At 49.8% G+C, this 16,233-nt stretch overlaps 1 protein-coding gene across 2 annotated transcripts in view; it reads right to left on the bottom strand.

Annotated features, from left to right (window-relative positions):
- VAV2 (vav guanine nucleotide exchange factor 2) overlaps positions 1–16,233 on the bottom strand; it is a 126,559-nt gene that overhangs the window by 15,685 nt on the left and 94,641 nt on the right. For both annotated transcript variants that reach the window (XM_059864946.1, XM_059864947.1), the window contains 7 exons: positions 10,946–11,048; positions 8,783–8,881; positions 7,437–7,505; positions 6,769–6,869; positions 3,595–3,694; positions 2,288–2,383; positions 1,567–1,635 (listed from right to left, as the gene is read on the bottom strand). In XM_059864946.1, coding sequence (XP_059720929.1) covers positions 1,567–1,635; positions 2,288–2,383; positions 3,595–3,694; positions 6,769–6,869; positions 7,437–7,505; positions 8,783–8,881; positions 10,946–11,048 — 637 coding nt within the window. The remainder of the gene's footprint in view (positions 1–1,566; positions 1,636–2,287; positions 2,384–3,594; positions 3,695–6,768; positions 6,870–7,436; positions 7,506–8,782; positions 8,882–10,945; positions 11,049–16,233) is intronic.

The raw sequence follows: 16,233 nt of genomic DNA, 5'->3' as shown, positions 1-16,233 counted from the left end.
AAATGACACAACCAAAAGGATTCTGAAGCAGGGAAACAACAATCCCAGGGAAACACAATCCCAGCATCAACCAGGACTTGGAACAACAACGTGCAAATGTTGGTTTTGGAATTTCACTGGGAGCTGCCTTTCCCCCACCCAGCACCACTGGGAACTCAGTCCTGCATTCTCAAGGCAGAGGATTGGTACCTGCACCAAAAAACCTCACCACAAATGATTTTTTTTGGTGCAAATCCTGCCCTTGCCTTGCTGAACCAGCTATTCCAGCAAAATAAAAGGGAGCTGAATCCCTTTGGGAATGTCACTCCATCCACCCCCCTGCACAGCTCTCCCCCCAGACAGCAGCAATGTCTGCTGCCTGCCAGCACAGCAGACAGGAAGGCTGGACTTGTGATGAAAGACATCACTTGGAAGTTAAGCCTTGGTTTTCAGATCAATTAAAACCAAACTGAATGGCTCCCAACCCCCCCGAGCCCAGCATGGCCGGAACTGCTCCCACACTCTCCTGGTGATGGGGAGGAGAAGAGAGAAACCTCCCTGACGGTTATCAACATCTTCCTGCAGCAAATGCTGAGTCTGCAGCAGAGCCAGAGCAAATAGACATTTATTTTTCAGCAGTGGTGCTGGGTGATGAGGCCAGGAGCGGGGTTTAACTGCTGTCACCAGGCTCAGCGTTCATCTGAGGCCACAGCAGCAGGCTGGGAGTGCAACGTCCTTCAAAGCACCTCAGCTCCACAGAGAGCCCCACTGCAGCCCTGGATCCCTGGGCTGGCAGCAAAAGGGCTGGAAAGGTCACCCAGCTTATGTAAGGGCCAGGAAATGCAGCCACGTTACAAAACAAAGTGACCACGAGCACAGGGATGAACCCTGAGGTGCCCCCCAGAGCATCCTCCAGTCAGCTTCTGCTGACAATGGATCTGCTGTGAATGTGTGTGTGGGGAGACATAACCCAGCCAGACAACATTTGGATGATTCTGCATTTTGATTTTTTGGTTGCTGATGGTTTTTCTGAGGTTTTGGGGGCTCCAGCTAAAAGCTGAAAAAAAACAAAAACAACTCTAAGCAAAGCAAAGCTGCTGATGCCAAAAGTCATCAGTTGTTGAAAACACATAAAAATAAAATAAAAAAAGGTGGATTAAAGGATTCCCACCCAGCACCTGGCTAACAGCACCCAGGGAAGGCTCCACACAGGCAGGCTCCCATGGCTGCCACACTCCCTGACTTGCTGATTCCCCTGGAGCTCCTCCAAATCCCTCCCAGCAGAAACAAAACCCGGATCTGGCACAGCCTCTGCACACACAACAGCAATCAGGGAAAAGCCCTGACTTGTCAACAAACCCCAGCTCCCCCCTCTGCCTCAGGGCTGACAAGGGATCTGCTCTGAGGCCACCACACCAAGTGACAACCAACACACACAGGTGTGGCCAGAAGGAGCAGACCTTGCCTTCCCTCCAGCTGTTCCTGCATGGATTTTCCATCAAAATTTTTGTTGCACGAGCAGAGGGATGCTGAGCTCTGCTGCAGCCCACAGCCAGCACAGCCCCCTCCCCACTTCACCTCCTGTACCTGCATTGCCTCCAGAGCCTCCTTCAGCTGCTGCTTCTCTGGCCGGTCTGAGGAATGGCTGAGCAGCTCCTGAAAGAAAAATTAAATAATAAAAATTAAATAATAAAATATTAAATAACAAATAAATAAAGATAAATAAATAATAGAAGTTAATATAAATTAATAAAGAGTTTGGATGTGCTAGGAAAGGTGCCCAGACCCTGCCTGCACCAGACAGGGTCTGCCTGAGTGTTGGCAGGGTGGTGACAGGGATGTCAGGGTGGCTGCAGGCATTCCAAGGGTGACTGGCATCCCTGCCATCCCTCCAGGTGGCAGGGATGCCAGGGTGACAGCAGGAATGCCAGGGAGGTGGCAGGGATGCAGGGATGCCCAAGCAGGCAGCTGTGGCTGCAGGACAGGGAACACACCAAGGGCTGGTGCTTGAGAGATCTGTTACACGGAGTTGACTGGAGGAATTTCACACATAATCAGATTATATGCAAGCTTATTTTATATTCATTAAGTGCCTCTCGTGGGTAGCAAGTGCAGAATTACTCTGGGTCACTGTACTTTAGGAGATAGCACAAATATTGTGTCAGGTTAAGTAGCTCTAGTAATTATTTTATTTGAAGGGGAATAAAGATCCCAACCCTTGCTCTGCATTTGGAAAAGATTCACCCTCCACTGACTGAGGTGAAAGATGCTACAGCAGACTGAGAAGTGCCAGTGCTGAAAAACTTACTTTTAACAGGAGGTGATACTTCAAAACTCTCTGCATTGGAACCACCAGCAGATCTTGCAACTTGAATTTCCCATCCTGGACCTTTAGTGTGCATTCCTAGGAAGGAGATCAATAAATCAGCAGTGAGAAAACAACAGCTTTCCCACCTGAAAGAAGCCTCTGAAGTCTTGAGAATGTTTGTTTGGCTCCTGTAAACTCAGTCCTGATGCCCACAGACCTGTGGTCCTTGCAGCCACCCAGCCAGGGCTGGGCTCCCACCACAGAGGTTATCAAGGGATTAATCCAGGGGCTGGACCCTCAATTTCAGCCACTGCCATGCAAATGAGCCACTCCAGCCTAATGAGATGCTGCTCATTAGGGCACTGCACCAACGCTCCCAGACCTGGGGAAATGTCCATGAAGCCCATCTGCCTCAGCCAGCCCCTCACTGGGCTACTGCAGCTGATTTGTGAGGGGCTGCCACTGAGCAGGCAGCCTGTGGCTCTGGAGCCACTGATGAGCATTAAGTCATTAAGATGAGCTAATTGTGGTTGCAGGAAGTTTTGCCACCTTTACCTTTGCCCAGACCCATTTTCAGCCCCACTGTGTGACCTGACAGAGCTGCCACAAGGGAGGGAGGCACAGCAAAAGCAGGGAGCAATGGGATGCTCCAGCCTTGATGCTCCAGCACATTTTACACAATTCCTAACTGCAGTTTTACCCCTGAACTGGCTTCACACAGGGAATCAAAGCACATTTGCAGAAGGTGAGGTAACGTGGACAGACAGCCAGGCAAATTCTGATTAGCATCAAGAGCAAAGCAGGAATTAGAGCTGGGTAAAAACAGCAGCTCAAACAATGCAGCTCTTGTGGGGCTCCTTTGATTCCCTTAATGTCTGGATCAGCCCCTATTCACACTGAGGAGGCCAGGGCAGGAATTCTGGTGTTTGCCTGGGGATTTGGGTTTGCCTCTGAGGGTCCCCAGTGCTGCTGGTGGCTTTGGAAAACCATATGGCTCCTGCTTTGGGGATGCTCAGGACCTGCACGACTCAGAGAACTTGTCCCAGCCAGTCCCACTCAAATAAAGTCACTGGTTGGTTTGGACTTGGATAAACTTGGGGAGGAAAGACAGAGTGAGGGTTGGGTGAGGAGAAAAGGGAAAAACGAGGGGTCAGGACAGCACAACCCCCAGCTTTGCTCCCTCTGTGGCAGCACAGACACACTCTGACACCCTTTTCTCTCCTGGTCCATCAGACATTGCCCAGACACCACGCCCAGCTCCAGCAGGTCCTTCCCAAAGCTGTGGCAGGGCTCAGCCCCCTGCTCACCTCCACCTTCTGCCTCACGTCCTCCCGGTTGGCAAGGAGGTGGTTCAGGGTGTTCTGGGCATACTCCATGTGGCTGCAGTACTTGCCATAAATCAGCAGCCTGGAGGGAGGAAGAGCACAGGTTTAGCTGGAAGTGCTGGCAGTTAGAAGCTGTTCTAAAAGAGATATAAATGTGTGTGCAGCAAAAGGCCGAGGCAAACAGCTATTCCCCCTTTTCACTGCTTAGCAAACTATAAACACTCCTTTATTGTGTGGCTTTTTGACATTTAGATTTTCAGCAGTTGAACATTTGGAAGTTTCCAGAGTCCATGGAGATGATTCAGCTCCTGATGAACAGAAGGGGCTGGGTGGCCAGAGCAGAAGAGCCTGGTTTTGGAGGGTTAGATGACATAGTGGGATGAAATTCTTCCTTGTGAGGGTGGTGAGGAACTGTCTAAAGTTTCCCAGAGAGTTTGTGGTTGACCCTGGAATTATCCAAGACCAGGCTGGATGGGGCTTGGAGCAACCTGGGCTGGTGGAAGGTGTCCCTGCCCATGGCAGGGGGTGAAATGGGATGAATTTTTAGGTCACTTCCAACCCAAACCTTTCAGTGATTCTGTGTCACATTTTAGAACCACATCTTCTTGAAAGAGTCCCAGGGACCTAGAGATCAAGAGCCTGGGTAATTGGGAAAAGAAAGTTGTCACAGCCTTTGGAAACACAGTGAAGCTCTGCACGGACACCCTGGGCTATAAATTTAAACACTGACAAAAAAGAGGAGTTTTGTCATGGATTCCCCCTTTTCCCTCATTAATCCTGCCTGACAGGTTTGGGTTTTCTCCCCCTTCCTGGCTGTTAACTGTGCACATCTTCCATCACAAACTGCACCTCATCCATTATCTGGGGGCCTCATCTCTCGATGGAGATGACCTGGGAACCACTGACCCAGCTGCTCCATAAACCTGGGACATTCACACCCTGCAGGGAAGTGAATAAAGAGATTTATGGAGCCACAGCCACTAAAGATTATTCTTCCACCTTTTCCCCCTGACAATTTCTGCACAGGCACAATAATATCTACCTTGCCAGCATGGGGAGAGCTTCAAAAAGGCTTCAGGAGCATAAATTCAAACCTCTGGCTTCCAGAGGAAGAGATTTACAAACTGTTTCCTTAAAGAAGGCCCCTGCAAAGCCAAGGAGCAATGCATCATTTTGCCAGAATGTCTCCAAGGATGTGGAGGGCAGCAGGAGTTATTTGTCAAGGACAGATTTGATGGAGGAAGGCCTCATATCAGGGACCAAGTGAGGACTCTGGAGGTCCATGTTCCCTTCCTGGTGGAGCAACACTGTCTTCCCAATGAGTTCACCTCCTCCTCTTCCTCCTGCACTGAAATTCCCTTGCTGTAAAATGTGGTATTCCTGATGGAGGAAAGGACTCTGCCTGTTTACAATAGCTTGCTCCAAACTCTTCATCCCCAACAATCTGATTTTAGGGACTTCTCCAAGGCAAACCCCCCTGGAGCAGCAGTTTCCCACAGCACTGATGTCCCCAAAATCCCCATGGACTGAAGAGAGCTTCAGATCCACCATCAGCACCTCACAGCTGCTTTTTCTCCTTCCCCCACATCTCTCCAAGGCTTTCAGGTCCTTCAGGAAGTTGTTTGCAAGCTCACTTAGGAAGGGGGCCAGCTACTTCACCCATCTGCATGGAACTCACCAGCTCCAAGCATTCTGCCAGCTCCCACCAGCATGTTAACAGAGAAAACATGGATTTAATGGCTCAAACCCCAGCCTCATGCTCCTGCACAGCCACTGCACCTCCCTGGGCAGCAGTGTCACCTCCAGAACCCCTCCTGTGTCCCCTCCCTGCTCCCTGTGTCCACAGCTCTGCCCCAGGGATGACACTGGCATGCATGGGGCTGAGCCAGGAATCAGGAGATCAAAATCACCTCAGTGAGTTTTATGAGTATTTTGAAATTATTTGCATTCCTCTTTGGAATATTTTTGTAATTTAACCCAGAAAAAGAAATGCCCTTTATAATGAGAGGCCCCCAGGATGATGGAAGATGTGACCTCACGGTGTGTTATTAATGCAGATGGTATTTCTGGAGTTATTGACTTCTGAATGGCATTTCTGTGTCTAGACACTGGTTTAATCACAGGGAAATAACAGCCTGGCACCACTCCACAATGAATCACCCTTTGATTAGTATTAAGGATATTAAAGGCTTTTATCAACCTTATCTGTGTGTGCTGGGGTGCTCCTGCTTGCAGCTGCCAAAACCCAGGATTGATTCTGTTTGTGAAAGAAACTTTTACATTTATTCATCGTGCAGAAGGTGCAGGATGAGCTCTGTGCCAAACATGAGATTCTTTGAGAGTGAGGAATCACTTTGATCAGAGCAGGGCTGAGTCTCCCCTGCACAGGAGCCACCCCACCACATCCCAGCCCTCTGCTGCTTGCAGGGACCACACAAAACCCCTGAAGGCCACTGAGGTTTTGCTCCATTCCAGCTCATCTTTATCCCCTCAGATGTGTCCCCACAATCACATTGGATATTCAGTCTCCTACAGGATGCTGAGCTCAAGGAAAATCCAGGGGCTTGCAGGAGCAGGGACCCAAGGGAGCCTGGTGGTCACAGGGAGATGTCCCAGCCTCTGCCCTGGGTGACCTGAAGCTGTGGCTGGGTTTTGCTGCTTAATGTCAGCACTCAGTGATGTTTCAGCTGCCTGAGAGCAGTTTCCTGTGGAGGATGCAAACCTGGGCTGCTGTGGAAGGCATCTCTGCAATCACAGAGTTATTAAGCTGGAAAAAGACCTCTGAGTCCAACCATTAAGCCAGCACTGCCACTAAACCATGGCCCTAAGCACCACAGCCACACAATTTTTGAACACTTCCAGGGATTGTGACCCTACCACCTCCCTGGGCAGCCTGTTCCAGTGCTTGACAACCCTCCCAGTGAAGAAATTTTCACTAATATCCATTAAAAACCTCCCCTGGTGGAACCTGAGGCCACTTCCTCCTGTCCTGTTGTGACTTGGAAGAAGAGACAGATCCCAACCTGGCTCCAACCTCCTTTCAGGCAGTAGTGGAGAGTGAGAAGGCAGAGAATAACAAGAACTCTGTTTAAATCACCAAAAATAACCCCAAATCTGTTAAAACTGGAGCTGCCTGAAGCCTGGGATTCCCTTTACCTCTCTTTGAACTCCAGGAACACTTTTGCCAGGCTGCTTCCTCCAGACATCATGGAGACATCGATGGCTCTCAGGAAACTGAAGTGCACTTTAATGAGGTCCTAAAACCAACAACAGCCAACACTTCACACACATTCACAGCAGGTGGGCAAACAGAGCCCAGGGAAATGCACATTCCCTCCTTCCCCAGGCAGGGTTTTCCTTCTTTTAGGTGCTTGTAAAGAAAGTTGTTCTAGTGGGACAGCCCTGACTGGAGGACAGGGGTGTGATTCCAGCAGGGAGAAATGGCCCAGGGTGGGGAGGGAGGAGATGGGATGGAAGCAGTGCAGGAGATGAGGTTTTGACCTAGACCCTGTGCAAACCAGAGGAGAAATAAATCCCTTCATCACCCTGTGCCCAAATCAGCTAAAATCCAGAGCCCCAGCCCTGAAACATCCACCAGATAGAATTGTTTCCTTTCCTAGAGTTCATCTATTCCCCACCTCTAAAATTGAGTGTTAAAGAATGTCTCCTACAGCACTTTAAGCTCCACAGCACACGAAAGGCTGGAGCTCTCCAAGTGAATGCACAAATCCAACAGGAAATCAGAAAACCTCCTCCTAAGCAGGGAGAGGGCTGAGCTGCTGTGAAAAGAGCAAAGATTTAAGGCACAATGCCCACGACGTTACCTCCAAATTGATAAAAATAGCTTCCATGTCTTGGGGAGTCAGCACCAGCCTCAGGGGGTTCATGTAGTTCTGCAAGAGGGAAATGGAAAAGGGATTGAGGTACTGCAGGGTTTTGTAATTTCTGCTTCACCAGCTGAGTTCACCTGGGCAGGTTTTGGTGAGCCTAAGCACTTGCAAAGGCAGAGGATGAGCAGGGATGGAAGGAATTCCATGAGTGCATCATCCCTGAGCTCCCACAGCATTTCCAGGGGTGGGAAGGTGCCAGACCCCCACCCATGGGTGCCCACAGCCCCTTCCCCAGCTAAAGCTGTGGCACAGGCGTGAAATGCACTCTGCAGTCCTTGGCTGCACTGAAGCATCTTCCCAGCTCTTTATCTCCCTGGAATTCTGCCCTTGGGAAGACAGCAATGATGTGATTACATGGGCAATGCCTTTCTGAACAAATACATATTAATAGGAACATCTACGTGACTTGGGACTGCAGAAAACCCCAAATACAACAACCCAAGAGGGGGAATTCCACCCATGACACCACCAGGACCTGCAAACCTTTGCAAGCTTTAATTGAAATGAAAGCAATAATTTAACTCTTCCTTCCTCCTGCACCAGAGGGCTCTGGCTGTTTCCATGGAACAAGGGTTCCTTGGAAACATAAATGACAAATATATTGGGACATTTTCCTGGAAATGTTCTTCCACTTTTCCAGTTTTGCTCACAGACAGACAGAGGGAAAGAATGGCAAAAGGGGAGGAAACAAAAGCATCGGGGTGATTAGAAATGGCAGCTTGATTTTCATTATTGTTCTTCCTTCCTGCTGCTTTCCTGGGAGCAGGAACCACCTCCAGGCTCCATCCATTGCTGAGGTGTTCCCTTTCATTTGTTTTTAAAAGAAAGGAGCCACAATAATTCATCAAAACCAATTAAACCCCCACGAATTTAGGCAGCAGAACGTTCCTTTTAATCCAATTAGCTTCAATGGCAAGTCAGCACAGCCTCAGCACTCAGAATAAAGGAATTATTCCGTGGCAATCAGAGTGATAAGAGATATCTGCAAACACAGCTCTTATCAGCAAACCCGGCCTGGCTGAGCCAGGAGTGGGAGATTCTCACTCCAGGGTGGGGGGACACAGCAGGAGGGTTTTCAGCCTGGTTCTCACCTGCAGCAATCACAAAAAAAAAGATGCTGGTTTTGCCTCCTGCTGCTTGTCTGGGTTTTGTGGATCCCCCTCCTCTCCCATTTTCCCCCATCCTGCTCCTCACATCTCCCAGCTCTGGGAGCAAGAACCAGCCCAGCACAATCCATGTGGGATCCAGGGCTGCTGGGGAAAGCAGGGCTCAGCTCTTACCTTTTCTATATCTTCAAGGGTTTTGTAGTATTTGGCTTCAGTTTCTTGGATTTCTAGCAAACAGCAATTCCTTTTGTCATCTTCTGTCATTCCCATTTTCTAGGGAAAGGAAAAATAAGGCATGGTCAGATGGTCCTAAGGGTGGTCCAGCAACCTGGTGGGGCTCCAGTTACAGCAACCAAGCACAAGTTTGGCAAGTCAGGAGAGAACCACTACTGGTTTATGCTAAAAGGAACTATTTTTATCCAAAAAATATAAGGAGGAAGCCTGGCTGTGTTATTAAATATGTTTAAACATGGAAAAACTGCAGTTTTTGCATTTATTACAGCCACACCACCAAAGACTATCAGCTAAAGAAGAATAATAGGAGATAAAGGCTGATGTTTTTCTCTTTTTATTTTTTTTTTTAATTTCTTAAGATGAAACTCACAACAGATACTAAGTGGGTCACAAATAATACGTCAGACTTATACAAATCCCTGGTCAGGGTTGCCAACTCTCCTGATTTTAGGTCAAATCTGATAAAATGTGCTTTTCCCAAAGTTTCAACTCCTGGAGTCACTTCTGCTCTGTAAAGCTGGGACCACGTGTTGGGAGCTGCTGCACTTGGCAGGGCAGAATCTGAATTTGGGAGGGAGTTCAGGGATGGGGTTTGATGGATCATGCACAGGAACAGAGCCCCTCTGTCCACCCCTCAGAACTCACAGCTGGGACCTTGCAGCTGGAGCAAACCCCAGATTTTAATCAATTCATCTTACCTGCATGTATCTAATCTGAAGCATGCAGAAATACAAGAAGCCATTAGCATCACACACTTGCTGTTGCAACAAATGTTACCCAAAAAACGTTCAATTTTGGGGCAGATGTATTAAAAATAGACACTTTTGCTCAGGGAAGTGAAAGGGAGTCACAGCTCTCAACTGCTCAGCAGAAAACATGAAATAATTTGGAGGGGACAGTGAAAAATTGCCAATTCCAGTGACAATCCTGTATTACCTGGCTGCTGGAGCTTTCCCCCATTTTTCCCATTTAAGCAAGAAATTCCTACCAAAACGTTCCCCTGGGACAGTTCTTGGGCCAAGTGGCTTTTGCAACTGGGGTCAAAAACCACTGGAGCTGGGCTGCCTCAGATCCAAGCACTTTGGCAGGATCAGGGGGAATATTCTGGGCCCAACTCCCTGATCCAGAGGGGGTCTGGGTGTGCAGGGAGCTCCTCCAGCTGCAGCCAAGGTGTGAAGGGATGGAATGAGGGGTTTATGATCTTGGAGGAACCAGAGCAGCCATGGATGCAGCCCTGCATTCCCAGGCTCCAGCCCCTCATCCTGCTCTGGGGATTTAATTGATCACTGAACTTGTCCATTGATCCTGCTCTGTTCCAGGGAGGTGTGAGCTAGGGGAGAGTAATTAGTGGCTGAACAAAGCCTGGGGGAGGCAGATATTGGAGGGGGGGAGAAAATTTGGAAGGTCACACTCTGGGACATAAGTAGGGAGGTGGCTGTGGGCACTTTGGGGAAGTGCAAGGGCCACCAACACCTCTTTGGCTCATCCATGGAGTGTGATATTTGCTCCAGAGCCCTTGGAGTTATCACAGGTCCCACCATGATGTCAATGCCTCACACTCAGGCTTCTCCATCAGCAAAAGCTTGTTAGAGGTGACAAATGGGGACAGCTACTTGTGCCTAATGCCACATGGGTCCCTGCTGCCCCAGAAAGCTGCACTGTAAATATCTTCCTGCTCCAGGAAGGAGCAGCAGGCACAGACAGCTGCTGGATCCCTGACACACAGATCTGTCACCCTGAACTAAAAATACCAGTGGCACCTCTGGCTGATGGAGCAGGCGGAGCCTCCCTGGAAAGGCTGGAGTGACACAGCCTCAGCAGCAGCAAAATCCTATTTTTAGCTTATCTTTTAGGGCTTATTAGGTCTCCCTTTCCCTTCCTCCTCCCCAACTCCTGCAGATGACAGGCTGGGCTGGGAAACTCCTCGGAGAACCCCTGTGGGCTGGTGCCATCCCAGCTGCTGCTCAGTTTGGAGGAGCGACTCCGAGCAATTCCCTTCCCTGCAGCATCACCTGCCAGTGGCAGGGAGTTATTTCCTTCCTGGAACCCTCTCCCTCCCCCTCCCACCGAGGTGTAGCTGTGAAAACACAGCTGGGTTGTTACCATGGGCTGCTGAACCTCCACTCTGATGATATCCTCGTAGATATCATCGCCCTCATCCTCGCAGGGGACGCAGTCGTAGATGTCCTCCCCCAGGTCGTGTTCGCTGCAAGGAGAAGGAGAAGGAGTCAGGGATAACACCCAGGGGATGTTCACTGGCACTTCATCAGCACTGAGGAGGGAGGAGAATCCCAGTGAGAAAATCCTGTGGGAATTCAGCCCCTGCTCTCTGTTTTCCCCGGGTCAGTGCCTGCTGCACGTTTCTTTCTGCTGGCTGGAGGCTGGAAAAGGCAGAACGCTGCTCGACACGAGCAGGGATCACAGCCAAGAATGGCTCTGTGCCCTGTGCCAGGCTCTGTGCCCTGTGCCAGGCTCTGTGCCCATGATGCCCACAGCACCACGGGCTGCCAGCTCTGCCCCTGCAGAGCTTTTGCTCAGCACTAATGGGCCCAGCTGAGATGGCTCTGCCAGCCAAGTGCCCAGAGGGACCATCTGAGCCACCAGAGCCACCAGCTCCAGCTCCACCTGCCCCAAAGGTGCCCACAACCTCCCCTTCAGCTCCTCTTCAGGACGAGGAGCAGCTCTTGCCTCAGTGACTTTGTGTCATGCTCAGAGAATTCACTCTATGGTTGGATTTTGGTCTGCTTAAGGCTCTGCATTTGCTTTGATCTGATTTTGCTTTTCCTTACTGAAACGTTTCCTTTGTGCCACAAAACCATCCCAGTCCCCCAGGCAGGGGTGCAAAGTGCTGTAGGAGCACAGATCTATCCAAGCAGGAGCAGATATTAAACAACCAATGCCTCTGAGTAGTAGGAGAAGCATCCCAGTCCTGATGAACCAACCCTGGGCTGGGCAGGACCCACAGCAACGCCAGGACCCAGCCCTGGGCATTCCAGCCAGGTTTAAATGCTCTGCCTCCCGATATCTGAGTGATGCACCAACCCCCACAAAGCCCTGCCCTGATGGGGAACTGGGTGATTTTTATTCCAGCATTTGCCAGAGGAGTAGGAGGCTCTCCTGAGCACCATAAAACAATCTCAGCTCAGCTCGGTGGGCAGAGGCCAATAACAACATTTACAGCAGGGAGAAATTAAGCAGCAAAACGTCACATTTTGAGGACCAGCCCCACCTCTTTGGAGCTGCCCCTGCATTCCCAGCCTTCAAAGGCATCCCAGAGCTGTAGAGCCCAGTTGGTGCTAAAGGTGATGGTGTTCAGTAATTAATTATCATCTGAGCCTCCACACCCCTCCCAAGGGCTCCTCAGCCTCAGAATACTTTTGAAAATTCAGCCCATATTAAATACCAATTAACAATAATAATTCCAGTGCTTAGATCTACAGGTGCTGGCTGCTAACAGCTCCCACTGAAGTCAATCCCACAGGATCAGGACAGTGTGAAATGCTGGAATATCAAACAGCATTCGCATATTTTACGAGCTGTGCCTTTCAACAGGGGTCTTAATTACACACAAATAAATTTAGGTGTAAAGCTGTGCTCCAAGTGTGACACTCAACATCTCTCTATTACATATCAGGGAGCAGCAGAGCACATCTGCCTGCAAAACCAGGCTGCTTAAATACGACCCTTTCTATTTATACAACCAGATTTATTCAATAAAAGTTTGGGGATTTTAAATAAATACACTGGCATGATGTATCCATCCCATTCTTCCTGGGTGATGCATTGCAGCTGCTGCAATAATGCCCACTAATAGCTGGTGATCCATCTTCCCCCTCCCAGGCATCACTGTTATTATCTGCACCAATATTTATATTCTCAGCTCTCCTCCTCACCCAGAGCCAGTCACTCCCAGCTCCTGATGAATCTCCCTGCCCACACCTCTCGGCTTGCTGGCTGCCTCTCCATACATCATTTCCATGGCTGGAGGGATTTTGGGAATGTGTGGTTGGGTTAATGGCACGGGCAGGAGCCCAGCTGGGTGTGGAAATGATGCCTTGGGAAGGCTGAGATTGAACAGAGGCTGGGCAGAGTTACAGAATAAAGCAGGGATTTATTAAAGGCCTCCATGGATCCACCTTGGGCAGCACCAGAGCCCAGCCAGGGCTGCACCCAAGATGACCCAAAATGGTCCCAAAATGCACGGCCGGGCACGGGGTCTCTCCCTGGGATCAGCTCTGCTCCATTTGCACCTTGCAGTTCATTGTCCCATCCCAGCTTTGGCCCATCCAGTCCCATCCTTGTTTTTCTCTCTCCAGCCCACGGGGTTTGTGCTCCTGGGCTGAGATTTGGCTCATTTGTCCTTGGTGCCCAGCTGGAGCAGGAATTGTTTTGTCTCCCTGCTCTGTGCACAGAGCTCACCATCCCATAATATGAAGCTCAGAACTGCACACCAAAGCAGCAGAGAATCTGAAAAATATAAAAGCTAAACCTGAGGCATCGTTTCCTCCTAAGGCATCCACACAAGCAGGAGAGGTCTAGGGCAATACTGCTGCTGGAGCAGAGCCTGCTTGGAGTGAGGGATGAACATCCCCGTCCCTGGAGAGCTTGGGAACTGCTTTGGGACACATGCAGAGGGATAGGGATGATTTTAGCCAGTGGAAACCTCAGGACACACCGAATTCAGGCAATAAATTCAGCATCCCAGGCGTGTCAGGGCAGATGGAACAACTTGAGCAAGGAAAGCCAGATCACCTCATTGCTCACAAAGAAAAGCAATTTACTCCTTCAATAAAAGCAGCAGAGTCTCTGAGTTACCCGTGGGTATCAGAGCCTATGATCTACTGCCTGGATTAGGAGATTCACTGACAGCTCTGGGGTTAGGAAAGGGATTTCAGCCACCCTTCAGAGGGAACACCAGCACTGCAATTACTGTTGTTAGGATGGACACAACCAGCTTTGGGCTGGCAGCCTCTTGCTGAGCCAGAAAAGCTGATAATGAATAAAGCTTTTCAAATCTAAGGCAATTTCAGGCTAAAACAATGCTTTTGGCTGAGCTCTGCCTCACTGGCAGTGCCTGCTGGGCACTAACACCCACCCGGCCAGGCAGCAGCCGTGCCAAGGAGCAGCTCCCAGCACTGAGGGACTGGTGCCAGGATGCTGCCTTGGAGTGAAGGGAAGGACAAATCCATAAAATCACAGATTGTTTGGGGCTGGAAGGGACTATGGGCACAAAGAGTTTGTGATCAATGAATGTGCCCCAATAAATGACATGCAGCAGGTCCTCCACGCTGAAGGAAGCCTGCGCTCATCTCTGCAGTGACACTGGGGAAGCTCTGAGGGATTTCAGGGCCACTGAAGGGCCTCTCCAGCCATAAAAGCTGCTGTGGGAAGTTGATGAGTTTGTACCAGCCTCAAGAATTCAAGGACAAACCCTCATGACAAAGCCACCACAGCAAAACTCCGTCCAAACCCCACTGAGGAAAGAGCCAGAACCACCAGGAACAGCAAAAGAAAGAGCAACAGGGGACAGAAGGAGCTAAAATAAGACAACCAAGAGACAACCCCAAATTTCCAGTCCTGTGACCAGGGTTAAGAGCCAGAAGATCTCAGAGCCACCACAGGTCCAGGCTAGGAGATTTGCAGGGTCTCTGAGGCAGCTGCCCAGCAGCTGTCAGGCTCCAGCCCATCCCAATCCCCACTTTCTCATCCTCACTCTGCTCTCACAGCTATAAATACACGGTTCCTCCAACCAACCCCCTCATTCAGGGGTTCCTCCAGCCATTCTGTCAGAGAGGACAAGCAGAACCCTAAATTTGCAGCACATCTGGCAGGTTCAGGTTTCAGGGTGAGGGAGTGCAAGATGTGCAGCTGGAGGACTCGAGGTCTTGCAGGGTTTTAATTACTCAGGCTGGACTTGGATGGAGACACTCATCTGGAAACAGCAGAAGTCTTTCCCCATCTATTCTGCTTGGGTCTTACATTCCCCATTCCAAGAGGAATTTCTTAGGCTCTGAGCCTAAGAAAAGTGACCAATATGATCCTAGAAATGGCACAAGCAGGACGTGTAAAAATCAATAGGAGTGACACACAAGGGACAGACACATTTACAGGCACTCTGGCTCAAGTGCCCTGCACCACAGAGCCATTTATTTGAGGGGCTGTTGTGCCTGCTTTGTCCAACATAAAAATAATGGGAAAAGTGGCAGCTCACTTATCATCTCACCTTGGCTCCTGTGCTCGTTACTTTTTTTAATGCATTTGAGAAATTCTGCTGATCACAGCACAATTTTGGAAGATGTGAGGGGGGCAATGCTGGTGACAGTAGTGAGAAAAGCAGGAGAAGCTTGAGCAAGAAGCTGAGCCCAGAAGAGGCATCACTTGAGAAACTGTGGCCCAGCAGATCTCCTTCCCCCCTTCTCCAGGATGGGAAGGTTGGGAATACACAATTATCCCAAGAAATTTATTGGGGATAAATTCCCAGGGAGCTGCAGCTCAAAACAAGAGCAGGGGACATCGACATCAACCTGTGGGACAAAGCTCTCCAGGGGTGGGTTTTGGTGGTGACCTGCTTTGCCAAAAACACTTATTTGGTCCTTTATGCAACACTACAACTCCTCTCCTCACAACAAATTACCTTCAGAAGAGAAAACAAAGGTAAAATTTATGCAAATTAAATGTTTCACATCAAACCATTCACAGAACTTCTGCCTGACTCTTGAATTCTTCAAGCAGCCAACAAAGAACCCAAAATCTGCCCTGTGTCATCTACCTAATTGTGCCACTGCAGAGGAGAAGGTTCATCATAAAGAAGGCTCTGGGGCTGTAAAGAGGGCCAGGATTAATCACTGCCATAAATTTAATGAGACAAAATAACTGGAGAGAGCTCAAGTGGCAGAGGAGAAAATTCAGGTGAAATGTTAAGTATAACTCTGAGGTACCAGGATGGTTTGGAGCAGCTGAAAGAGTCATAAAGGGGGATGGAAAAGCAGTTGGCAGGGCAGTAAGGTGGATAATTGCCTCTGACATCAGCTCCCAGCAGCCACAGCCATGTGGGAAGCAGCAGCTCCCCTCCCCAGGGATCTGCAGGAGCATCCTCAGGACAAGGGTCACCGACAATCCCTGATCTGGGGGCACAGCCTCCAGAGGATGAACCCACAGGCTGCTGCTGCTGCAAAACCCAGCTCATTTCATGGACAAACTCCCCCCAAATGGCTGCTCCAGGGTCTGGCATGGGGCTGGCTGGAATAAATCAGGCAGCAGAGGCCAATTGTCCCTTTCCAGCTCCTCACAGCATCGATCAGGCAGCACTTGCAATGCGAGCAGCCCCTGCCATCTGCCCAGGCTGCCTGCAAGCTGCCATCTGGCCCAGGGCACAGCAAACCGAGGGGCCA

The sequence above is a fragment of the Haemorhous mexicanus genome, chromosome 21, assembly GCF_027477595.1.
Source record: "Haemorhous mexicanus isolate bHaeMex1 chromosome 21, bHaeMex1.pri, whole genome shotgun sequence".
Lineage (NCBI taxonomy): Eukaryota > Metazoa > Chordata > Aves > Passeriformes > Fringillidae > Haemorhous > Haemorhous mexicanus.
The sequence above is the reverse complement of the archived record's forward strand: the minus strand, read 5'-3'. Positions and strand labels throughout refer to the sequence as shown.